At 37.4% G+C, this 27,012-nt stretch overlaps 1 protein-coding gene across 1 annotated transcript; it reads left to right on the forward strand.

Annotated features, from left to right (window-relative positions):
• The first annotated feature begins 2,105 nt into the window (after nt 1-2,105).
• LOC120539219 (kelch repeat-containing protein) lies at nt 2,106-18,920 on the forward strand. The gene is made up of 12 exons (XM_039769081.1): nt 2,106-2,274; nt 3,074-3,247; nt 5,898-5,985; nt 7,807-7,932; nt 8,725-8,971; nt 9,122-9,241; nt 11,529-11,716; nt 13,402-13,598; nt 13,820-13,911; nt 16,456-16,510; nt 17,562-17,659; nt 18,467-18,920. The coding sequence occupies exons 1-12, from the start codon at nt 2,213-2,215 to the stop codon at nt 18,691-18,693; spliced, it is 1,674 nt and encodes a 557-aa protein (XP_039625015.1). The 5' UTR covers nt 2,106-2,212; the 3' UTR covers nt 18,694-18,920.
• Nucleotides 18,921-27,012: the final 8,092 nt, after the last annotated feature.

Genomic DNA, 27,012 nt, shown 5'->3' on the forward strand with positions numbered 1-27,012 from the left:
TGTGTGTGCCCTGCGGTGGGCTGGCGCCCTGTCCAGGATTTGTTCCTGACTTGCACCCTGGGACTGGCTCCAGCAAACCCCTGTGGAAAACTGACCGACTGACAGTACTGCTAATACAGGCTATTGAGATGTAATCACTAAGACTAAAGACACCTGAGGTAATATTTTTCCCTCTTATGGGATACAATTAAATCAATCAAAGTTGATTTATTAACACCATTAAGGTGAGCTTGGTTGGGTCAGTAATCATCAATCAATCAATCGGATTAAGACTACCAACATACAGTATCTCTTTCAAAAATTCACATACAGTATTCTGGCAGTTTTATTTAAAGTTCCAAAGCACAATCACCTCAGACATACTGTAATGTGCAAGTGGATCTGCTATCTCATCACCTGCAGAGGAGTGAGCTAAGAGAGGCCTGTAAATTCTCAGAGTTCCAATAGAGAATACAAAGTATTTCCCCAACATAACAGCATTAAGAACTGTAGATGAAAACACATTTTAGTATACATGACCACAGTACTCCTACTTCTCCTCTTTCTGTCCATTCTAAACTAGTTTTAATCATTTGAAGTTGATTCAAAGTCACATTATTTCCTAATCAAGTTTCTGTCAGCACAACATCTGTGTGTGTAAGAGTCACTTATATTTTGAGCTCATCAATTCTTCCATGCTAACTCAGAGATGGTTAATCTAAACTGCAAGTGTTTAGGCTACAGGAGGAAACTGGAGAGTATCTGTTTGGGTAAGGGGAGAATACTGTATGCAAACTCCACACAGCATGTAACAAAGCTTGAACTCAAACCTATGCCTCTAAAGCTCTAAGGCACCAGTACTAACCCTTTGCTCTGCAGATCTTGCTCCGATAAATATTCTGAAGTATTCATCTGCAACCCAAGGCTTATTTTTATCAGCTTATTAGACAACACAGCTTTTTCTAAAAAAACTTTATGGGTGAACAATTTTTAAAACTAATGTTATAACAATCCGTTCTATACACAACAGTCATGGAACTACAGGTTGGATGTGGTTCAAAGGAACAGAAAACCCAAGGTTTTAGGAGCAGCCTCTGGTATGTGCAGTGGTGTGCCCTTCCACACGCTGACATCTCATGTTGCCAGGAAAGGCGCCAGCTGTCTGAACTAGGAAAAGCAAGTTATTAAAAGAACGGATGAAAATTGCATAAACACAATATTAACTAACAGAAAAAATACGTGCATATTCAAGTTTAATATTTATTTTTATGTTCTAATACCAATAGTGCCCACTTGAATATGTGTGGAGCGTTCTGAGCAAGGGAACGGCGCTATATAAATAAAATACATTGCATTATAATTCAAAGAACTCGACATTTTCCGAACGTCACTTACAAACGGGTGGCATTTTCTTCTCCTACAATTTGGATCAGCACTCTAATGCAAAAAAAATGAAAGTCGCCCTTAACCTAACACTTCTAAAACTAGCAGACTTTACAGCAAATCGAACACACAGTCCTGTAGAATTTCCTCGTGCAATGTGCTGTTCTGGGAACTCCGAATCATTTCTTTTGAACTTCAATGAACATTTTTTTGTAACGGAATGGTAGCACGATACCATAATCTTAACTTTCTTTGGTCGTTTCGTCCTAAACAGAAGACATCGCAAGCACAAAAATGAGCTTTGTTGTAGTTCAGATAAATATGCTAATTATTTCATTTATTTGTAAACATCCAAAATACACAATGTTAAAACTCCTATAAAATCATATTCGGTCGTTACCTGCCTACTTCTAGCAGTTGCTGCATCATACATATAATTAAGGACTATAACTCTCATCTAACCTAACACAGTAACAACCTTCTAAAAAGTAGCACGCCAGGCTTAGCACTGCACATTCTGTATTTCCCGTCCTCTTATCCTACATGGCGCGTATTTTTTTTTTAACCGCGAAGGTCGCTAACAAATGAACGTGAAAGCAGCCTCTCGAACCAATGGGAATCATCCAAAGTTGAAGCTGTTGAGGGACGTAGGAAGCGTTCCAAAATCCCGCCTCTTACTAAGATTGAACGCTGCTAACTGGCCTCTCCTCTTGTCAATAATGCAGAAACCCGCCCATGACGCCCTATAGCTGTTTTTGTAATATTGGCGCGATTCTCAGACACTACTCAGCTGTAGTAGCTGATACTGGGTGGATTTATTAAAACCTTTGGTGTTTGTTTTGTGGTAGATATGTACGATTTTAATGTGTACGCACTGTTTAATTGCGATAAGCCACCGCAAAAACTAAAAAGGTAAGTTAACTCTGACAATAACATGCACGCTCACCATAGCTGGGCGCGCGCTGCATGTAGATGACGTTTTATTGACATCGCATTGCCTGGTTGTGTGAAGCGTCGGACCGTACTGTACACTTCGGCCTTAACATTTTTTTTGCAGTATTGCATGTTATGCACGAATGCGGCGATTGTTGTGTTAGCGCTTCCGAATCGAGTTCTCAGACGGCCAGTTCCTCGCAAGTTCAGCGCAGGAGGTGCTGTAACTTGGCGCCGTCTACTCTCCCTTTAGCTCGTTGCTTTTACTGGTGTGGGCAATTTCAATAGGGACGTAAGCGAATGTGCATAGCAATAATTTTTCAAAACTCTAAAGTTTTTACCACCATGTTACCTAAGGATATACGGATCTTTGTGGAGTGAGATAGCTAGTCAGTGATTGATAGCCATCATTGGATATTTCTGTCAAGTATTTTTAATCCTCAAATACCGACTCCACTCGCTAACAAAGCCAATCCTGCTAGTTTATTTTGTACATTGGTTCATTTTAAATAAATCGCAATTTGCAGTTTGTTTGTAAGGCTGAAAATTAATCTTTATGAAATATTTATCTTTGCACCTGTGTTAGTAAATATATACTGTACTTTTAGTAACAGTTTGTTATATTAAAGTTGTTATTGTTGTTTTTCGACTTAAACAGACTGTTCAGAAGGTGTGTATCCTCTGTGGAGCATGTCTTTAACCAGTAGTCAGAATGGTCGTTTTGGGTTTCATGTCTGCACAAGTCACCATACAAATTTTACCTTATTTCCCCTAACAGTGATACAGAGAAACTACAGTTTGGAGTAGAGCTGGAAAATTCCTGGCCAGATCAGGTGGTGGTTTTTACTCGGGGTGACTGGCGTATATATTCTCCTGGCACAACAATTGATGTGGAGGTAGTTGGCAGTGATGAGATAGCATGGAAGCTCGGCACAGTGACAGAGGAAAACAGGTAAAAAAGTGTGGCATGAAGCGAATGTCAAAACAAATATTTTTTGTCTTTAGGAAAAATATACCTGATTGAAGCAAATATCCAGACATGGGCAGAAAGAGAACATTAGAAACTATTTTAGATTGCACCATCCACAGTAAACACTACTTCAGAGCATTTAACCTAAACATTCTAGTAAAACATGTGGATAAAATATTTAACATCTGGCAGGCTAACTTACTTTCTCAGCTTAAATTCAAGACCAAGGACTTGTTTTTGAATCTGCATCCTCAGCCACCAGCGCACACACTTTAGTAATCTTCCTGTCTATAACAATAATTAAGATTTAAGTAAAATGTCTATCATGAGAATATTGAAAGTATTGTAGTGTATTACTAATGTATGTTGTGACGAGTGCAGCACTTGGGCAGACACAATCAATGTTTTAGAACTCTCTTTAAGTTACATGTCATTTTGTATGTTTTTTTTTTGTTTTTTTTTTTGTAGTTGTCTAAAATTTCACCAACTGAGAATTTGTGCTGCAAGTGCCCCCAAAGATGGCACATTAAATATATTTTCCAAAGAAAAAATACCTATGCAATCTAACTTATTGTTGTTTAATTATTTTTCATGCTACAATAGTATTCACTTAGATGTTTTCGTTTTATCTGTATAATCAGTTCAGGGTTACAGGGAGCTGGTGGACATCTCTGGACAGGACAGCTCAAACATGCAAACCCCTGAACTTGGTCATATTCCACCACTTTAGAGTTGCCACCTAACTTAACTGGCATGTCTCTGGGATTTTGGATGAAGTGCGTCCCTCCATGGATATGCCACCCCAGACCTTTACTGTCCCACCACCAAACCGGTCATACTGAACGTTCTTCACAGCTTTTTCAGACCCTTTCACATCCGTCATATGTGCTCAGGGTGAACCTGCTTTCATCTGTGAAAAGCACCGGGTGCCACTGGTGGTCCTGCCAATTCTGGTATTCTGTGGCAAATGCCAGTCGAGCTCCACGGTGCCAGGCAGTGACCACAGGACCCACTGGAGGAAGTCGGGCCCTCAGGCCACCCTCATGAAGTCTGTTTCTGATTGTTTGATCAGAGGTGTTCACACCAGTGGCCTGCTGGAGGTCATTTTGTAAGGCTCTGGCAGTGCTCATCCTGTTTCTCCTTGCCCAAAGGAGCAGATACCGGTCTTGCTGATGGGTTAAAGACCTTCTACGGCCCAGTCTAGCTCTCCTAGAGTAACTGCCTGTCTCCTGGAATCTCCACCATGCCCTTAAGACTGTGCTGGGAGACACAGCAAACCTTCTGGCAATGGCACGTATTGATGTGCCATCCTGGAAAAGTCGGACTATCTGTGCCACCTCTGTAGGGTCCAGGTATCGCCTCATGCTACCAGTAGTGACACTGACTGTAGCCAAATGTAAAACTAGTGAAAAAACGTTTAGAAAAGATGAGGAGGGGAAAATGTCAGTGACCACCTGTTAAACCATTCCTGTTTTGAGTGTTGTCTCATTGTTGCTCCTCTAGTGCACCTTTTATTAATTTCATTAACACCAAAGCAGCTAAAACTGATTAACAACCCCCTGTGTTACTTAACTGACCAGATCAATAGCCCAGACATTTCATTAACTTGATCTATACTCTGATTAAAAAGTGTTCCTTTAATTTTTTTGAGATATATACAGTATATAGGGTGAGTCAAAATTATGTTAAAACTAATTGTATTGCAATGGTACATATGTTGAACATGATAGCAAAGAGGTTAAGACATTCCTGTAAATCATCTTGCACATATGAAATTTGTTTTGTGAATAAATTGTTTCCGCCATAAAAATGTTAACATAATTTTGACTCACCCTGTATATATAAATATACACTGTTATGTCATAATATTTATTATTATGATATGCTGCTCTGTGACCTTGTTACCAGTCAATATTAAACTGTCCCTACATCTGCTGGTGCGACTGCCAATGGTACTGTACCATTTACTAGAAAGTGTAGAATGGCTGAGGTCTTTATTAATACTGTTTGCTTTTCTAAAGCAGCAAGAGCAGGGCTTTACAATCTTCCTATTATTATTATTATTATTATTATGTTTTTGTTACTGCTGATTCAGCAAGTATGGCATAATATGGATCAAATGATTTTAAGTACATTTACAAGGCAATGCATCATTATATTAATGATTTCTAAGATGGTTGTTATCTAATAATTTAACAGAGTCATTTTAACTGCTGACAACCAAAACTTTTACATAGCTATTGTACATAAAATATCTATTGGTAAATGTGACATTCTTCTTGAAAAGAACTGAGAATGCCAGACAAAATACATATTTTCAGATGTTCATAGGAAACATTGTTTTGTTTAGTGTCCAGTAAGTAGTGGTGATGGACAGGCGAAACTTTAGTATTGTTTCCAAGTCTATAATTTTGAAACGGGATATTCCTCTATCTGTTTTTAAAACTCCTTTATTCTGCATTTTATTTGCATGAAATAGTAAATGTTGTATGCATTAGTAGTCTGTCCGTCCTAATGAATCCAGTTCAGGATCAAGGGCCAAAGCAATCGGCCCAGGTCAGGACACCAATTAGTAGTGCTCAATTGAAAATCCTAAATGTTTGCATTTTTTGCCATTATTTTGTTTCTTCAGATGTCTTGCATGGGAGCAAAGTATTGAAAAAGACTGGGCAAACTGGGGAATCGGAAACTTCAGGCTGAAACTGACCATTAATGGACAGGTAAACACAAAAATGGTAATCTGATCTAGCTTTGAGGGTTGTTTAGTGTTTCTTTAGATTTTTATTCATTGTTATGTATTAGAAATATTGCTTTCAATTTTTTGTCAAATATTTTAACTTTGGAATATAGCAATTTTGTGTATACTGTATTGTTTATTTTGTGACAAACAAAATTAGTTTCATAAATTGTAGCCTGTAGTATTTGCTCTTTAATTCTGATTTTATAATGCAATAAATTAGACAATTTCCTGTGTCTTTATCATATTTCTAATGAAAGAAATTGTTCAAGATGACTTAAATGTCCACTGTTAGCAAGCCTGTAATATTGGGAGTTTCAGAAGTTCAAACTCTGATGAGTGTGATGGTCCACATTAATGTAATGCATTATTTAACCTTCAACGCAGAATTACTCTGTGACCACCCTTCAGTGGTCTTTAGCGTGATCTATCCAATTATACATTAATGTATAAACATAAGCAAGCAAGAGAAACTGGCAGTACAGTAGGTCACAAAGCACAATGTTCGCTTATATGTGTGTGCGCGCGCGCGCGCGCATGTGTGTGTGAATGTATAAACCCTCAGCTTAAAAGACTTTTTTTTGTCTTTTTTCTATTGGACATGAGATATTTCTATGTATTTTCAGTTTTAATATCTGCTTAATGTCTGATGTTGCACAAAGCTTGATAGACAGTGTTCATACTATAATTGAATTGTCTTTCTTTGGTATTTCAATATAGTCTTATGCAAAAACTGTAGCTGTTTCATTGCTATCAGAATTTATTCTTTTCTTATAGACTGTGTAGGTTTCACATTATCACTATATAACATTCTCAAACTCTTCTTATTCAGTTCTGGCTCCCAATTTTTTGTAAACAAGAGCATATCTTGGCACCATTGGGTGCATGGCAGGGTATTCCCTTGCACACCCATACACCCATATCCATACAGTGTGGAATTGGCAGTTTACTTAACCTTCACATTTTTAGGGATGTCGGAGGAAAAAACAAACAAACAAGTGGAGAATGTGTCTTCTCATAGTGCATTCTGCTGCCATCTCTTCCCCAGGTAAATGACACACGCACACACCCGGCTGTCCACATGATCTAAAAGAAAATGTGATTCATCAGATTGGGCTGCCTTATCCCATCGCTCCATGATTCAGTTCAGATACTCACATGCTCACTGTAGGCACTTTTCTCGGTGTACAAGGGTCTGAATGGGCACTCTGACTGGTCTGCAGCTGTGCAGCAGGCTACAGTTCACTGTGTGATCTGACTCGTTTCTCTCATGGTACGTTTGTATGCAATTTGTGCCAAAGTAGTTCCTCTGTGGAATTGGACAAGATTGGCTAGACTTTGCTCCCCAAATACATCCTTGGGTGCTCTTAACCTGTTGCTGGCTCACCAGTTGTCCCCCACCCAGATCACTTTTGGTAGGTACTAACCATAGCAGACCAGAAACACCCCACAAGACCTGCTGTTTTGGAGAAGCTCTGTCCCACTCATCTCATATTTGGCCCAAGTCAAAGTTGCACAGATCCTTATGCTTGTGCATTTGTCCTACTTCTGACATATCACCTTTAAGAACTGATTGTTCATTAGCTGCCTATATGTCCCAACCCTTGGCAGGTGCCATTGTAATGAGATAAGCAATGTTACTCACTTTACCTGTTAGTGGTTTGAATGTTGGAGCTGATCACTGTATATTTTCTACTTTATTTTGTAAATTAGTGAAATACTGCATTTTACTCTTCTGGAACAACCTTATTAATAATGTAAGCTATAATTTAAAGTCTGAGGAATTATTATTTTTTCCTTACAGTTGTCACATGAAGGTGTTACACCTAACTTAAAACACTCTTGTAAGAAACATGCCAGGTCTGGAAAGGAGCTTATTGATGACTCCAGTATTCACTCAGTCCCAAAAGCAAAAGAGAAGACACCTAAGGTAAATATATTTTGCCAGTATTTTATTTGTTTTTCTTGTATTACATTACAAAATCAATTAATTTGATATGACTGTACATATTTTTGTGTCTAACTTTGTTAGACAATAGTGGTAGGACTCCCAGGAATGCTTAGATTAAATAGTGTGTTTTGTGATTTAAACAGTGTGGCCTGCAAGAGGCACTCCAGCTTCCCAAAGCCAGCACAAACAGACACAGGCACAGGCACACATCCAGCAACATACGAGACTCTTTATTTGTGTGAAACTCTTCCCAAAGAGTTTTCCACAGCATCAGCTATGTACAATGAAGTACAAGTACAGGAGAAAAACAGCCCACAGCACTTTGTCTTCTCACTCTGTCTTTCTCTTCATATCTCTCTCTCAAGCTGTGGCAGCAGGTTCCCTTTATGTAACACCCAGGAGTACTTCTGGTGTTCTATAAGCATGATCTGGAAGCACTTCTGGGTAAGGTGGGAGCCCAACAAAGTAGGGCTCATCAATCCCTGCACCACCCCCTTGCAGCGCACACAGAATCCAACAAAGACGAGTCATAGTGGCCTGTGGGAATCCATGGCACTGTAGCAACTCAGGGAGGGGGCTACCGTCTAGTGATCTGGGGAAGATAATGCCCTTTACATTCTCTCTCTCTCTCTCCCGGTCCTTCCATTGTAAAGGCCTCCCAGCTGGGTAAGAGCTCCAGGTGTCTGCCACAACAGATTTTAAAATTATATTTTGATGTACAATTTTCATTTATTAACCAGTTTTAAAATAATGGCATCGTTACTTTTCTAGAGTGTTAATCAGAGCCCTGAATCGGAGGTACCTCCTTTGAAAGAGTCTCATGGAAAGAGGAAGCGCAGAATTCTATCAAAAGAAGAAGAGATATTACAGAACAATGAAAACAACTGTCCCAATGCATCATCTATTAAAGGAACTACTCCACAACGACAAGGTCGCCCATCTTCCCGTGTTAAGCAGATACGACTTTTTGAGTGTCATGAGGATAAAACCAGGACTTTGAGTTCCACTAGAGAGGAAGGTAATGTGTTATGTAAAGCATTTTATCATATAAAATGTGTTTTCTGTTGCATTTTGTATCCATCTTAAAAAGAAGATTGACTGATACTTTGGACATACATGTAACTGTTGTTTTTCTTATTGGTTTATGTTTTGGTATTTCTCTCTACAGTCCCCTCTGGTCGCTGGGGACAAGCTCTTTGCACAATTGATGACCACACAGCTATACTAATTGGAGGGCAGGGCTCCCGGATGCAGTTCTGCAAGGATTCCATGTGGAAGCTCTGTACAAGTAAGATTTGTTGATTCCATGCTATCACTCAAACAATACCGTGTGATACTTTGGTGAATTAGCTTTTTTGACAAAAGTACAAGATAAATTAGATATGGGAAAATGCCTCTCAATTTAGGCCTGATTCAGATGTACAGCTTCAGGCTTTGGAAAGTTTATATGTTTTCAGTTAAAATACCTGCAATGAAAATAAATCATGCACTAACTTTGCAGCCTTGAGTCTTTTTAATGTTATTCTTAAAATATTTTCTTTATATATGTATTTTCAAAACCTCATTGGCGTTGTGGTATGTACTGGGTAAACGGGTAAAATTCCGTTACAAATAACTCCCAGGGACCTAAAAAATATTTCATTGTAATGAGATTCTGTATTTGTCACTATAGTGCTTTCTTTAACTTGCGCCCAGGCATTTGCAATCATTTCAATAGCTTCTTTCGCGTTAATTTTAATCTCCTCCTCAAGAATGTTTCTCAGCATTTCCTTGCGATAATACACTTTCAGGGTGCGATTGATGCCCAAATCCAATGGCTGAAGCACTGCTGTTCAGTTAGGTGGGAGGAATTCAAGGCGAACATTATCTAAATGTAGAAGCATATTGTGGGCAGCACAGTTATCAATCAAGACCCGAATCATCCTTCTTCATATTGTGAGGTTTCTGAACTCTTTTGAGAGCTTCAACCCAACCCCACTCTCCACCCAACGGGAACGACACGCTGAAGTGCATACCAAAGCGCAATTGCAGCGTCTGCAGAAGATTGTTTGTCCGTTGCCAGGGCAGGGCAAAAACAGGCTCATAGCGCTGCAGTAAAGTGACACAGAAGCAAATCATAAAAGATCGGGATTTCGCTATAAGTCTTTGTCTTGCACCCCAGAACATGAGGCTATGTCTCGGTAGTTTAGCAAAACCAGCTTTATTCAGCCTGAAACAGGAACGGCACACTTATTTATTGTAGTGTGATCTGCCACTCTGCTATCCACAGACACAGCTGTCCGGCAGGGTCGTGGCCAGGTCAGTGATCAAGTAATCCTGTAACCTGCATTTACAATGTTCCTTGCATCACCCATCTCTATCTTTTCTGTTTGCTTTGGTGGAGAGACACAGCATAGCTTTGAGCCTACTGCTGCCCTGGCAACAGATAAACAGTCTTCCATAGACACGAAGATCGGACTTCGGGACGCCCTTCAGCGTGCTGTCTAGTTGGGGGAGGTCCCAAGAGAGTTTACAAACCTCACATTTTCTTGAATGAGTGCCGCATTAATAGGAATATTTCTTGAACGAGCATCACTGAACCACATAAAAACTGCTTTTTTGACGTCTTCAAATGCAGCAGTTCACATACGTTTGCAACCTGAGATTTTTCTTCTTTTTTTACTCGATCTTTCAAGAAAGTTGACGGCATCGATAGCAAAATTCCAAATTCACTGGCAATGTCTTTTTTCTTTTTGCTGCAATCGAGTTTTTTTTTTTTCTAATTTGAACTGTTATCATTTTTTCATGTCTGCCGTTTCTATAGGAGGGTGACAATGAGTTAAATTCCAATGGATGTTTTTCAAATGTTGACGAGCAATAAGTAAAAGGTATCATTGAAAACCGCAGGAAACAAAAAAGGCAAAAAAAAAACCCCAAAAAAACAGTACGAGGAAAGTTCGAAAGAAAGAAAAAAAATTACAATGGTTTCTGTTTGGGGATTGTTGTGCACAACTGAGCTGTGGCCACAGAACTAGCTGCTCTGTGGATGATTCATTCAGGCATTTCAAGGTCTTTTGGGCACTTCGTTGTAATGAAAGTATCTGCTGAATGTACTTTGTAGTAACAAGATTTCTATAGACTCGCGTCATATGGGGAAACCTTTGGGACCATAAAAGTACTTCATTGTAATGAAAATGTCATTGTAAAGATATTCATTGTAACTGAATTTTACCTGTATATTTTTCTTTTGTATTCCTATGCGTGCAACTCAGCATTTCTGACAGTGTCCCATAAAGTTAACACTTTTACCATGCCCAAAAAATCAAGATAGGGCTAAGGAAATATATAAATGTCTGCTTAACTGTTTCACAATCCTAAATCCCAAAGTTGCTTGTTAGTCCAGAAATATTAGTTAAGTGTTGTTTCTAAACTTCTTCAGAGAAAGTGGTAATTTGTCATGGTTTCTAATGGAAAAATGACAACATAGAACATGGTCATTTTGACTTACTGCTTCCTAGCATAACTTTAAACAGGTCTCAGAAATTGATGATTATTTTGACTTTTTCTTGCTTTTGTATTTTCACATTACTGTTTAGCTACTGGTGTCTGGAATGCTGCAGAGACAATTGCTGATGGCCCCACACCTGAGTGCCGTATCGGCCATACAGCTACCTTAAATCCTGAAACAAAGCATATATATGTTTTTGGAGGTTCTAAGAACAAGAAGTGGTTCAATGATGTTCACATTCTGGACACAAAGACATGGAAATGGTCAATGGTTGAGGTATGTTTGGATGAGTTCTATGCACACTTTTCCAAAACTGAATGTTAAAGTGTTCTTTAGCTGCCCAAATTTGCACCATTTCATAGAAATTGTGAATTGCTTGTAACTGTTTTTTAATCTGCAGCTATGCATCTACGTTTACATTTGGAAAATCTTTTAAATTGATAAACAACTTGATAAGGAGTGTAATATGCATGGCTTCTGTTTGCACTTATAGGAAGGGTGTGAAAATGACATTAGATTGTGAAAATCTTTGGCAGAGCTTTGATAACCACATTAGCGAGGCAAGAATCCTTGTGAAACCAATACAAGTGAACACCAAACTTTGAAGGGGCATTAAAAAACTAAGAGACATTGGAAATTTTGTGGCTTACAACTTTCAAATAAATAACTGATGGGCACTAAAAAGGAACACTTAGAGAGAGCTATTTGAGTTATTCTGTCTGTTGGCAATAGTGGCCAATTCAGGGGCAGTAATCTAAGAGAATTCAAAGGATGAAAAGGATATTATGATTGGTGTAATGAGAAGTCAAGCAAAATGACACCTTTTATTGGCTAATTAAAAAGATCACAATATGCAAGCTTTTGAGGCAACTCAGGCCCCTTCTTCAGGCAAGATGTAATCATCTAATCATGTAATCATGATTGGTGTAAGAAGACAAGCTGCTCCCATAAGATTGTTAGGCTATTTTATGTAAAATGTACTGATAGTGGCAGGTAAATGTTTTGTCTTTAGTCTTGCATATTCTACCTCTGGTTTGCACATAAAGATTTAAATGAATTTGAGTGGGTAGCGGTCATTGTAGTGAGTACACAATTTCTGCTGGAGTTTTAGTGGATAATGAGCTGTTTGTCTGAATCAGGAATGGGCCTCCACTTTAAAGCATTAAGCTAGCATACTATAAGGCTTATTCAGAAACACACCACAGATCAGTTAAGTCAATAGTTGCAGAGCTTGTGCAGATTAACCAACAGAAGTGAAGAATTATCTGAGTCAAAAAAGTGTTCTGAGAAAAACAATATTGCAAATGACATCGTGTCTGTACTCAGGTGGAGTATGGTAGATGAAAACCCAATCTACCCTACTTCTGTTAGCTAAGGAACCAAATGATAACTAAATGTACTAAGGAATACATGTGATAATCCTTGAAGAACCTGTTTTCTGCTAATTGGTAGGCCAAGATATGGCAAACAGTGGAGTAATGGCATAGACGTTAGTTACACACAGTTGGTTCCTTGATACAAGTAGAGTATATGTTGATTGTCATGGAATATTGTTAGCCCTGATGTAAATTCTTCACTAGCATTGTACCCATTTAAAAATTACCTTTTTAAGCAAAATAACGATAAGTGCTACAAAAATAACAAGTACTGACATGGATTCAGGAGCATGGCAATGAATTATACATAATTTAGTGTCCTTTCTAGTCATCAGATCTACTTGCATATTTGTAAGATGAGACTGAAGGTGTAATCTGAGGGTATGTGAAAGATCCACCATTAGCTAAATGGTGACTCTGGAAAACACTGAAACATCCCTATATTAAACTTTAGGCACCATATTGAATTCATACCTCAACAAATTTAGGAGGTTCTAATAGCAAATCAGATACCAAGTTACTGTTGGACAAATGTATCTTTAAAGATCAGTTTATAATCTTATTATTACTTTTTCTTTTTCATAGGCAAAGGGAAAAGTGCCACCTCTAGCATATCACAGTACTACAATGTTTCGTGGCGAGTTATTTGTCTGGGGAGGAGTCTTTCCTAGGCCAAACCCTGAACCTGATGGTTGCAGTGATTCACTTTACATCTTTGACCCCCAGCATGAGATCTGGTACCAGCCTATTGTGTTGGGAAGTCGTCCAGCACCAAGATCAGGGTAAGATACCAAGAGTAAAGATGGTATATTTTTGTTTATATACATACAGTATAAAGTATGTACTGTATGTTTGTATACTTCTTTGGATGGGAAGACTCTGAAAGTCGAATGAAAACTCAAAAAATATAATTTGTGGACTTATATTCTAGATAAGAGTATTGTCCTTTTAAAGTACAATTCTGATTTTCATTTTGTTTTTTGTAATTTTCTTTATTGTACAGTCACTCTGCTTGTCTGATTCAGAAAAAACTGTATATCTTTGGAGGCTGGGATGCTCCTGTATGCTTCAATGACATGCACATATTGGATCTGAGTAAGGAGAATTTTAAAATTGTACTCTGTTATGTACTTCCCCAAGTGTGAGTGTCAGGTTATAGGAAGCCCTTGATGCCCTGTGGTACTATGTAGACATTTTTTTTTTCCAAAATGGTACCAAAGCTTGAATCCTACAATTCCGTTTTTTTCAGCCTTATGTTTATATATACAATGACCTATGCAGAATAGTTGGGTGAGCAATTAGAGGCTGAGCTGTATATGTAGTGTACAGTGCCTTTCTGAACCGCGTACTATATTTTGTGAATCTAATTTTTGTCCTTTGCATTCAACACCCAGATTATAGTGCTGGGTATTTTGTGAAATGAGTAAAACATTCCCAGGTTACATTTTACATTCTATAATGTAGTACATGTAGCCAGCTAGGATACATTTTTTAAGCATTCATGCAGTCTTCATGTTGTGGCACTAATGTTAAACACATTTAGGCTCTCAATACCAATGGTGCATGATGGTACATTTTCCAAAATGTCTTTAGTTCATGTTGGGGAGAGCAAAGTACCTAGAAAATATAACATCCGTATAGTCCTTGCACTCTCACTTGAAATATGTACATGTATACTGCAGCTGTTGGAAAAATGTGATAAGTGCCTCTTAAATATTCCCCTTCCTACAAAATATCTTGAGCCTCCAATGGTTTTTATGAAAGAAAGAATTGCAGAGATATTATAAGTTGTACCCTCTGGGAGCAACAGGCGTTAACAAGTGTTTGAACATTTTTAAACTAAAGATATTATTTTTCTCTGAGCTGCACATTACCATCTCCATTCAGTTGAAATACAATTATGTTATAATAAGCAGCTTTCATTTGAAAAGAAAAAGGCTGTACTTTGTCATTAGGAAGATTCTTGTCAGCTTAAATAAAAATAGAAACCATCCATCCAAAAATATGAATAGTGTGTTTCTTCAAAATATATACAAAGAGGAGATGAAAATATAAAATATTTCACAATGTTGCATTGCAGAAAATATTCAAGTTAATATAAGTTAGTAAGCCATAGTTCTTACACATCTATTTATGTTCTCAAATTCAAGCTTATTATCCTGTGAAATAATACAATGAACTTGTTACTTGCACATCTCTTCAGAATAGTGACAGGGAAATAATATAAAATACAAGATGCAGAAAATGAATATACAGTACATGGATTGTAATGTAAAGTACACATTCTATACATGCAGTAACATTTAACAGTATTTGTTATGTTATCCTATTTGTTATTTTCACAAGAATGTGTACAGTATTTGTTACTTTGGCTGTTCAGTACTTACAACCTGTGGATAGAAACTGTCTGGATGGGCTGGTGCTGGTGTGAATGGTTTTGTTCCCTTGGCCAGAAAGAGAGAATGAGAAAAGTGAAGTACAGGGTGGCTTTTGTCTTTAATAAGAATGGTTGCCTTTCTAAGGCAGTGAGAGTTGTAGATGTCCTGAACAGAAAGCAGTTGGGTGTTGGCCATTTTTTGTGCTGCCTTCACCGCCCTCTACAGTGCTTTAGGATCTTGAGATGTATTAGGATGATCTGCTACCAGTGAAGATGGACTCCATCACACACCTGAAGGAGTCATTGAGAACACTTGTAGAAATTTGTGTTTTTCTTGAACATCTGAGGACGTTTTTGCTTTTTAAATATGTTATTCAATACCATCATGTTGAATATAAACTTATCTTTGGTGTTGTAATTTTGTTTTCTGAAATGTTAGTTTGATTTGCTCTTCTCGGCCACCGTACCATCAAATTATATTTGACTACATTCATTTTTTTCTGGCATCCATACCTAGTCATTTTCCCAGCCATTACATTATTATATAGCCATTCTGCCATAATGTCCCCAAGAGCAGGAAGTACAATTTTATGTAAACTCAGTAAGAAATTTAGAACTACATGTTGGGCTCTACAGGCCTCTCCCACTTTAGCTGTCATCATCATTCCTATTTTCATATGCAGTTCTGCTGCATGGTGATTAAGCATATAGCAAGGGGATGTGCACGTCCATATACAAGGTTTTCCAATCCCCCTCACACACTGTGGTTGTATTCATTGAAGTCCGTCTTCTATGAGCTATATCTAACTGCTCCTCTCCTAAATCACTGCAAACAGTTTTAGAATTATAATACTAAAAAGGTTGTGTCCTACATTTTACCATTGCTATAAATAGTGAGTGTTTATTATAATGTTTTATTATGACTTGTTTTCATCTCTGATTTCTTCTAACATTTTAATGAAAACTTGACTTTGAAATGAGCGCAGTCTCTCGCTGAATTGGGTTATAAAACTTTTCAGAGGCTAAGTGGATAGTAGTGGTGGAAACCTCTGTTCTGTTTTCAAGTGATGTTTAGTTTTTATTTGAGGACTGTAACTTTTATTTATTTCCCAGAGTGGTGAAGAACTCCTTCTTGGCATTTCCTCCCTTTATCTAGATGACACAAATTGAAGATGCAATCCGTTTTATTCTGACAGCATCAGCATTTTGCTTTGTATGGCTCACCCACTTCTGAAAATGTTTTCTTCTGAAAATTTTTTTAGGTCTCATGGAATTTTCTGCTGTGGATGTAAATGGACAACCACCATCTCCTAGAAGGTTTGTTTTTTTTTTCTTTTATTATACAGTTTTTAATTAAATAATTGAAAATGTCAATATAAGAACAGTTGTCCCTTCTGTGTTAACTTTAGGCTTCAATTTAACAAACAGACTTGGCCGGAGCCAAACATATCTTTTATAAACGTTTTAGTGAGAAGTCAAACAAAATGACACCTTTTATTCTCCTGCAAAGCCCATTGACAACATCAGACTCTAGCCAATAAAAGGTGTCATTTTGCTTGACTTCTCACTACATTCATAATGGCTAACATGGTACAACACCTGGGTACTATAAAAGTTTTAGGAATCAAGTTTGGAAGATTTAAAAAAAAAAAAAAAAAGGAAGTGGAATGATCCCATTTCTTAAAGTGACCTTTAGTGGCTGAAAATGACACATGACAAATCCTATTTTAATGCCCAAACTGTACTGTTAAGATTATGCAGTAGCATTAAACGGAGGACTCCTTGTTATTGACAACAGAGACATTACAAGAAGTACACGTTTACCTTTGACATAAAAATAATAATAGCTGGAGCAGTTTAAGCAAATAAACGTGGTTTTGGTTATATGAAATAAATATAGTGTTAACAGTGTTTTTCTTAGTGTGCATTCTTTTTAGTTATGTAGTTTTTACTTATATATTTTAAAAAAGCTTATTAAAAATGTTTAATCCCCATAAGAATGTTTTTATATATAAAAACTGTTTGAGATTTATTGCTATTTTTCATACTTGTATACAAAAAAAAGATACTGGGCCTCATTTTGAGAAGGCACCAGTGTGTATTTATATAATCTTGTACATTTGAAGCTCACACTTGACTGTGCTCGAATAGATGAAATATGTCTTGCCATTGTGATCATTAAGGCTAATTTGTTGCAAATTTTGCAATTAACATTTTGCTGTCTCAAAACAAAAATAATTAGTGAGCTATTGTTAACTGTCAGTAGTGGCTTAGACTGGAAGAACCTCTTTAACAAATGCAATAGCTGTGAATAAATGTCATAAATTAATTCATAAAATTACAGCTTATGATAAATGTTCTTCCATAGCTGGCATGCCTCTGCAGTGTTGTCAGACTACAGTTTTGTGATTCATGGAGGATATGATGGAAATAATGCTTTGAGGGACACTTTCATCTTCAATACAGGTGAGATCAACATTTAAGTTTGTTTATAGGCAGTATTGGCCTTCTTTTCTTTTCTTTTTTACAAGCCAAGACTAGCAGCTTCATTTAAGTCAGTTTTATGTATATTTGTCTGTATTTTGTGAAAGAAACGGTTGCCTTATGACCCCCTTGAGTCAAGAATCGGACAGGAGGAAGCTTGGTCATGCATATTTAATTTCTCTCCATGGAGAGGGGACACTGTCACAGCAGTCTGTTAAGGGAATGGTCCCAGAACAAAGTCAGAGTCCCATATTTATAGACAATTGAGTTTACATAATAGTGCTGAATTAATGTTTATGCGACATCTGATATTTACTCTGATTGGTTCACTAGCTTATACACCTAAATAAAAGTCTCACTCCACTACTTTCTTGTCCTTCTCAATATTTCTAAGGTTCAGTTCTTAACCTTTTGTGGAATTTCTGTGTATGTGATAACTGTCAAGTCTTTTAGTTGCTACTTTTCATTCATCACCACTTAGAGCATTCTATCTCCTAATATGCTTGCTTAAATGACCACCCATTGCAGCAGTCTCTTCATGCTGTTTTTAAAATAAATGCTATATTTTAATGTGGAAAGCATACCAAAACACTTCATACGCAATAACTAAATTACCCCTTGATCACCTTTAATTTCTTTCACAATTTCACACAGAGACTTTTTTTTTTAATTACAATGCCAAATAATACCATGCTAAAATAAATTGAACTAAATTGAAAAATACCAAACCAAGTTTACAAAGGCATTTTTAATGTGTTTTCAAACAAGTATTTCTTTGGATTCTTTCAGAAAGCAGCACCTGGACCGCTCTTGTGAACAATACTCTGTCAGCCACTCCAAGGGCAGGACACTCAATGATTACTTTGGCAACAGATCAGGAGGACAAAGATTTGGAATCGTCAGAAACAGGTTTCCCACAGCCACACAGTTTATTAATATTTGGTGGTGGAGACAATGAAGGGGGATTTTTCTTCGACACCTTGACTCTGCCAGTTGACAGTCTCCTCAGTTCCTAAGATGTCTGTAGTTTTTACTTAAAGATGAAGTGTTTTTTTTTTTGTTTAATAGTATTATGCTTGAGAACATCTTTTCTGTTTGTATTACTAATTGTGTCGTACGGTGTATGGGTTAGTAATGTGACCTTACTGTTAATTCTCCGATACAGCTTTCTGTGTTTTCAATTACATTTGCTGATTGTTGTTAAACTATGTGGCCAGTAGAGGGCAAGATGATTACACATGTTCTTTGCCTATATATATATATATATATATATATATATATATATATATAGAGGTATTTTAAGATGCTTTTCTTTTAGACAAATTTCATAATTAAGTTATTTGTGTGTACAGCATCCATAATAAATATATTCATTTTATTTTGTAAAGAGGATATTTTTCTTTCTTTCTTTCCTTCATTTTGCTATGTTTCCCATTTTATTTTAAATGTTTTTTTTATACCGATGCAGTTCTGATATGTTTGCATACATGATTTTTTTTTTTCCATACTGAATCCTGTATACTCCAACTGAGGTCTGCTGGAGACACAATCTGTCACAGTGAGTGCCGGCTGTGCGCTCATACAGAAAATCCCCAGCTGTCTTTACTCGACATTCACTCCCAGTCTGGGGCTTCCCGCATAGCAGACTGACAAGTAGTAACATCACTTGAAATCTTCCTCCAAAAGTCACTTCTTATAATGAAGACTTTTATTTTCATGTATGTTTTTTGCACTTCTTTAAAATTTATTTCTTAGCAAATTTGGAGTACTGCTTGAATAAGGAATAATACAGAGGCGGTTTGGTGGTGATAAGAGAAATGCCTAATTCTACACAGTTCCTCTTCCCTCACTTCCCACAGCAACACATGCTAGACAGGAAATATAAATTCCAATATTTTGTTTTTCTTCTATATTTGTATCTAGTGTGTGTACAGTTTATTTGCAAATGTTATATGTGTGTGTAATATCAATCTATATGTCTATCTATCTAGTGTCAGTTTGATTTACGTCTATGTGTGCGTGAGTGATAACAACCAATAAGCATCCCAGATACATTTATTGTGGCTGCAAGGAAAAAACAGATGTCAAGTGTTCTGGATCACACAAAAAAGGCTTATCTGTCCAATATCTTTTATTTGTTGTATAATAACAGAATGGAAAAAGAGGGAAAAACAGGTGGAGACTGTAACTGAACTTGCCATGCCTGGAAAACATTAATACATCCTCTGGTCCAGTCAGGAAACCTGTTAATTGGCTGTCAAAATGCAGTGAGCTTGTGGTACTTTAGAAAACTGAAACTGTGCCAAACAGTAAAGAGGGTGTTATGTAGCCGGTCATCCCCTGCAATTCCTACCTGTGTAATCTGGCATCCTCAAGGTTATAAGATCCAGCAATTGCAGTAATTAAGTGAAATAGGCTCCCCAACTCAAAAATCATGTATTCTAACGCTGGCTATAGACTTTCCTGCCATGTGCTGTCCTCCTGAATAGCTGCAGCTTTTCTCACTAAATCAATCCTACTGTTTAAGTTATAGTTTTTCTATCTACTCTTTGGCCTAGTAATACACGTCTTGCACTCACCTGTAACTTTAGTCAGTACCTAATAATTGGTGTACAAGCAGCCGCAAATAATGGAGTCTGCAAATCATTTACTCCAGCCCTTACAACTCATAGCTAGTGATGCACTGGCAAAATTAGGGTCGCAGTCTTGTAATATTTAATCACTAGTAAAGTATAATTGATCTTGCCAGACTTTTTCTACTCTGTTACTAGAAATTAGCTGATTTTAAGCAAAATATATGGAGTACAGATCTGTGACAAGCAGCTGCTGGCACAATCTGAATGTAGCTAATTAATTTTCCTGTTCTCGTTCTCTGTTGCCATGTACTTTAGAGCCAAATTAACCAGACTGAGCAATTTCCCATTGAAATTTAATTAATCCTAGGGGTCTGACATCTAACTAGGAAGATTTAGTTCAAGCCAGCAGGTGCACTTATACAGCACAATGCAAAATGTTTGTAGAGATGCCTGCCATAATACTGATGAATCTTTAAAGCAACTGAATCTTTGTTCTTATTGTTAATGTTTTTTCCAAATTTGGGTAAATAAAGATTTTGACTTCATCAGAATCTTACGAAGTCCAGGCAAGGATGCCAGAACCTATGCCAGCCCATCACAGGACCCACTCTCAGTGTCTCACACAGGGCCATTTTAGAAATGCTGGTTAACCTAACACAAACATAGTTAGGATGGAAGTCACATAGACAGTGACCGAGCTGCCATTCAAACCTCTGCACCGTATGGGAAAGACCTTTCCCTAACAGATTACGTGCACACTTAAATGTTTTGATTGGTTCACACAGAAACTGCAAAATATTAAAGTTTTGTTTAAACATTAAATAGAAAATGTAAGTGTCAAAGTAGGCCTTGACTTAGGAAATTGATACTGAATTGCAAAGAGATCAGCTTGGCTTTCGTTCACACATTACGTCACCCTTTTAGCATATCAGTAAATTAATGGAATAGCTTACCTGGGGGTGTCAACCATTTTGAAACTTCCATGTGGACATGTTGAGAAGTAATGCTACCACCTTTTAGAAACTAGCTGAAACCTGTAGAAATGGACTTTTGGTGAATCCTTTATTCAGTTGATATTACAGAATGCAATCCTACAGATGTAAAAAAAAGGAGATTAAGTTATTAATGTACACAATTTATGTTTTAAAAATGAATACAGAAAGAGTAGAGCTTTCCTTCCATTATTTCTCGACATCGTCTCCCGAGTTATTGACATTCAGTACTTACTCCGACAGACCCACTCCTGTCTGCCAGGTCTATGTCATGGGCACACCCTGTGTGGTCGGCAGCATTGTCCGTGAGCAGGAAACCTGATTGTTCTTCATCTGTGATATTTGTGCCTCCATTCTTGAACTTTTCATTCCATTCACAGACATTTCTGAGGCAAAATATTGTTTCCATAATGTGCTGAAAGTCAATGATGGTTCAACTTTTACACCTTCAGCCTACAAATAACAGAAAATACAGTAACTACATACTGCTTTTTTGGTGTGTGTGGAAAGCAGAGCAGGCATGTTAACAATTTTGTAACATAATTCAAATTATTTTATTTTTGTATAGTGCGCTTTACTGAGTGTAGGCTCAGAGTGTTGTAACAAGTTCACAGGTAAATACAATTACAAACTATATATTACTAATTACGGAAAGAATAGTGTTCATCGATAAAATTCACCAAAGTAATTTTTGCAGGAAATTTACTAGCTTCGCAAATGACTGACTAAAACAGTTTTCTTCTAAAACTTCAATGTGCAACCAGCTTAGGCAAACTTTTTTTCCTAGTGCCCCATGATGCTTTGTGAGACCAGTGTGACAGCAAAGAGCTATAGTAGCCAATCTTGAATGGGATATCATCTAGGAAATGCTTGAAGTTCAACAAAACTTCTGTATTTTTGGATTCTTCTTCATCCTCGTCATGCATTTTAAACAATACATACAATGTTTTCACTTATATGTGGAGTTTATGAGGGGCTACCCTTGGATTTTCAAGCACACTTCGTTAATACTCACCGGTAAACAGCCATTAAACTGTCAGTACTCCAAAACACAAAAAGAGAGGTGTCAGTACTGAGCACTGAAACAAAGGAGGCAATGACGCTGGGTATATAATGCTGATTCTTTGCACGACCGGCTCTGTGGGTGTTAATTTGTCGTAGTTGTAGGAACTCGGGATATGCAGGGAAAGATAAAGGTCTCAGAGATGTCGGTTCAATAACCTGATTATTCACAGAAGTCCGGTTTCTAAAATACCTTGTAAATCCTTATTCCAATTACAGAAATCGGAAAAGAGGTAGATTACTCTGTGAATAATCTGATTATATGGCCATGCAAAACTTTAACCAGGTTACTGTTAATGATGTTGTAGTCTGCCACATGTATTTGATTTGCAGACACTTTCAGCAGCCAAGGATATAGAAGCGTCCACAAAAGAAATTTCCAGAGGCAAATGGTCAAGCGATCGCATTATTAACTTTTCCTGGGTTAAATAAGAGAAGCTGTGATGAGAGTCAATGTCAAAGACTCAGAGAAACCATAGTCAAAAAGTGAACAGCTAGACCATAAGCTAAATCAAAGCAAAGGCTGCCAGGTGTATTAACTAGAAGGCAAGCTGTCACTGAAGCCAAAATGTGTATTCATGTGATTCTAAAATAAGAAAATGTTCACTCCTGAGGACTCATCCTGAGGTTGTTTGACTGTTGGATCCAAAATCTCGGATGCTGCACTGAGTTATAAAGCTACATATTTATGTCATGGTATATAGTGCCCTCTGAGAGACAGCCACCAGCAACAGTGCAGCACGTCCTAGTAAAAGACACAAAATGCTGAGACTACAACATGGGAATGTGACATACATACATAAAAGAACTTCCACTGGTTTATAAAGCTGCAGAAAGAAACATCCTGAAGCAAGAAAAGAATTACAAATTGACCCAAATCATAACAGATCACATCAAGAAATAACCTCTCTCAAGGCAAATTTGAACCAGTACATTAATAACAATTTAGGTGGTGTTTTGGTCAAACTTCTCTTTATCTTCATTGTTCTTTTTTCATTATTGTTCATTGTTTTCAATTTTTTTTTTGTAATATTGTTCTCTTCATCATTTGTTTATAATGCATTATCTGTTACTTTTATTCTATTATTTAGTATCTATATATGTCTAGAAATTTTCTTTTGTGTCTTGTATTTTGATTGGGGCCACCAATCATCACCATTAATGGACCATCACCAGCCCTATAAAGGCATGCTGTGGCACTGACACATTGTAGTCTAGTGTGGGTCATTTAAATTCACATTTAAATCCACTCTGGTGTTGGTGGCTTTGTAAGTATTGTTCTCTTTGTGATTTCTGATTTTTTTTTTCTGCTGTGGAACTCTTTTGAACCTTTTGCAGTATTTTTAGTTTTCTTTCAAAAAAAAAAAAGATTTCTGTGGCCTTTCTCTATACATGCCAGGGGTTAACGATGATCCTAACCCTTGTGGGACATTTTGAGTGTATTATGGGACTTTACAGAAGATATTTTTGAACTTTGATAATGAAGCATGTTTTTGTCCCATGCAAGCTGAAGCCAGCCACTCAAGTAGAAGCTAGGTTGCCTCTTAGTGCACCTCCTCTGGGTAGAATGGTAAGATATTGGCCCACTTCCCTGGGTGTTTCTAAAGGCCTTTCTCCACCTTGGCCTCTTGTGTGATAAATCATACCAGGTGACACAGAATGTTTCTCTGTTTTAAGACAATTTCATAAATTCTCCAATTTTTTTTATGTGAATTTTTGATATTTAAAAATCTGCCATAACACACTCTATTCTGGAAAATCTCAGCAACAAATTAACTTTCCCAAAAAAAATTTCTTTCAAGGATAAGCGGAAATTTTTTAACAAAATTAGACCAATGGAAGCCAAGTTGTTTCAAGAGGACAGACATGCATGACAACAAACAAAATTTATTTAGTTTTTTTGATTTTGTTGTTTTTCTTTGGGGTACAACTTCCAAAGTACCTTTACTTCTTAGATCGTGAAGTTTCAAGATCTTACATTTCAAAGTTTGTTAGAAATATCTGAATCTAGCTCATTTAAAAAAGTGACACCATATAATTTTTTACAACTAAAATTGTTATAGATGCAATGCTGTATGTACAGTCAGGTTCATAAATATTTGGACAGAGACAACTTTTTTCTAATTTTGGTGCTGTACATTACCACAATGAATTTTAAATGAAACAACTCAGATGCAGTCGAAGTGCAGACTTTCAGCTTTAATTCAGTGGGGTGAACAAAAAGATTGCATAAAAATGTGAGGCAACTAAAGCATTTTTTTAACACAATCCCTTCATTTCAGGGGCTCAAAAGTAATTGGATAATTGACTCAAAGGCTATTTCATGGTCAGGTGTGGGCAAGTCCGTCGTTATGTCATTATAAATTAAGCAGATAAAAGGCCTGGAGTTGATTTGAGGTGTGGTGCTTGCATGTGGAAGATTTTGCTGTGAACAGACAACATGCGGTCAAAGGAGCTCTCCATGCCAGTGAAAGAAGCCATCCTTAAGCTGCGAAACAGAAAAAACCCATCTGAGAAATTGCTACAATATTACGAGTGGCAAAATCTAGTTTGGTACATCCTGAGACAGAAAGCAAGCACTGGTGAACTCAGCAACGCAAAAAGACCTGGACGTCCACGGAAGACAACAGTGGTGGATGATTGCAGAATCATTTCCATGGTGAAGAGAAACCCCTTCACAAAAGCCAACCAAGTGAACAACACTCTCCAGGGGGTAGGCGTATCGATATCCAAGTCTACCATAAAGAGAAGACTGCATGAAAGTAAATACAGAGGGTGCACTGCAAGGTGCAAGCCACTCATAAGCCTCAAGAATAGAAAGGCTAGATTGGACTTTGCTAAAGAACATCTAAAAAAGCCAGCACAGTTCTGGAAAAACATTCTTTGGACAGATGAAACCAAGATCAACCTCTACTAGAATGATGGCAAGAAAAAAGTATGGAGAGGAGTGGAACAGCTTATTATTCAAAGCATACCACATCATCTGTAAAACACGGTGGAGGCAGTGTGATGGCTTGGGCTTGCATGGCTGCCAGTGGCACTGGAACACTAGTGTTTATTGATGATGTGACACAGGACAGAAGCAGCCAAATGAATTCTGAGGTGTTCAGAGACATAGATAGCTCAAATCCAGCAAAATGCAGTCAAATTGATTGGGCGGCGTTTCATGATACAGATGACAATGACCCAAAACATACAGCCAAACCAACCCAGGAAAGAAGTGGAAAATTCTTAAATGGCCAAGTCAGTCACCTGATCTTAACCCAATTGAGCATGCATTTCACTTTGGACAGAAAGGCCCACAGACAAACAGCAACTGAAAGCCGTTGCAGTAAAGGCCTGGTAGAGCATTAAAAAGGAGGAAACCCAGCATCTGGTGATGTCCATGAGTTCAAGATTTCAGGCTGTCATTGCCAGCAAAGGGTTTTCAACCAAGTATTAGAAATGAACATTTTATTTCCAGTTATTTAATTTGTCCAATTACTTTTGAGCCCCTGAAATAAAGGGATTGTATTAAAAAATGCTTTAGTTGCCTCACATTTTTATGCAATCTTTTTGTTCAACCCACTGAATTAAAGCTGAAAATCTGCACTTCAACTGCATCTGAGTTGTTTCATTTAAAATTAATTGTGGAAATGTACAGCACCAAAATTAGAAAAAAGTTGTCTCTGTCCAAATATTTATGGACCTAATTGTATATATATTAGAAAGTAAAACAAACAGAAAAGAAGTAAAAAATAAAATAAGGTGCAGAGTGAATCCAATCTTCTACCTCCTCTCTCTTCCTCTTCTCACTAAGGCCAGGGATATACTTGACATTATGCCACACATGGGCTTGAAGACACTGCTGCTGCACAAGCAGTTTAATGATTATAGTTGTGCACGTACTTTAAGTAAATCTGAAGGATTCCACCAGGTGGCAGTGTGAGCAATCATCACAGTGAGAAAACAAAGTTCAGTTTCAGTATTGTGAGTTTAGGGAAGAAAGATGTTAAAGAGAACATTTCTTTGAATTCTGATGCTTTTGCAAAGGTGCAAAAAAAAAAAGATGCCAACTGCGACACAGAAGTTGGTATTTGAGACCTTTAAATGTATCACGTCAAACATGAAATATGAGATGTTTGCATTGCCTGTGTGAGAAATGGTTGAAGAAAAGCACCACTAATACTTTATTAAGTCTGATGATTTGCTTCAAGGTGTTGAACCATTCATCGAACATCAAAGCACACAGATTGATCCTGTTGGAGTTGCACTGCGGCCTGGCATCATATGTTGATAGTAAACAACAATGCTGATGTCATGTATTAAAACTTGAACACACACATGACACCTGCATTTTTTCAGGTACTGCAACTCGCGTACGTGTCACGTTAATTCCTGATGATGTGCTCAGAAGACACGTCAAAAGAACGCTGGGAATGCGTAGCAGCTCTGATGCATGCATGTAAGCGTTCTGAGTATAAGTATAAACCGGCCCTAAGACTAAAGACAGTATACAGTGGAACCTTGGATTGGGAGCATAATTCGTTTTGGAAATGTGCTTGTAATCCAAAGCACTTGTATATCAAAGCGAATTTCCCCATAAGAAATAATGGAAACTCAGATGATTCGTTCCACAACCGAAAACTATTCATATAAAAATGATTAATACAAAATATAAAGTAAAAATACATAAAACAAATTAACCTGCACTTTACCTTTGAAA

The sequence above is a fragment of the Polypterus senegalus genome, chromosome 11, assembly GCF_016835505.1.
Source record: "Polypterus senegalus isolate Bchr_013 chromosome 11, ASM1683550v1, whole genome shotgun sequence".
Taxonomy (NCBI): Eukaryota; Metazoa; Chordata; class Cladistia; order Polypteriformes; family Polypteridae; genus Polypterus; species Polypterus senegalus.

Coding starts and splice junctions, on each gene's coding strand:
- LOC120539219 (XM_039769081.1), top strand. CDS start 2,213: ATGTACGATTTTAATGTGTACGCACTGTTTAATTGCGATAAGCCACCG. Junction 9,242..11,528: donor CATGTGGAAGCTCTGTACAA/GTAAGATTTGTT, acceptor ATTACTGTTTAG/CTACTGGTGTCTGGAATGCT. Junction 13,599..13,819: donor CGTCCAGCACCAAGATCAGG/GTAAGATACCAA, acceptor TTTATTGTACAG/TCACTCTGCTTGTCTGATTC.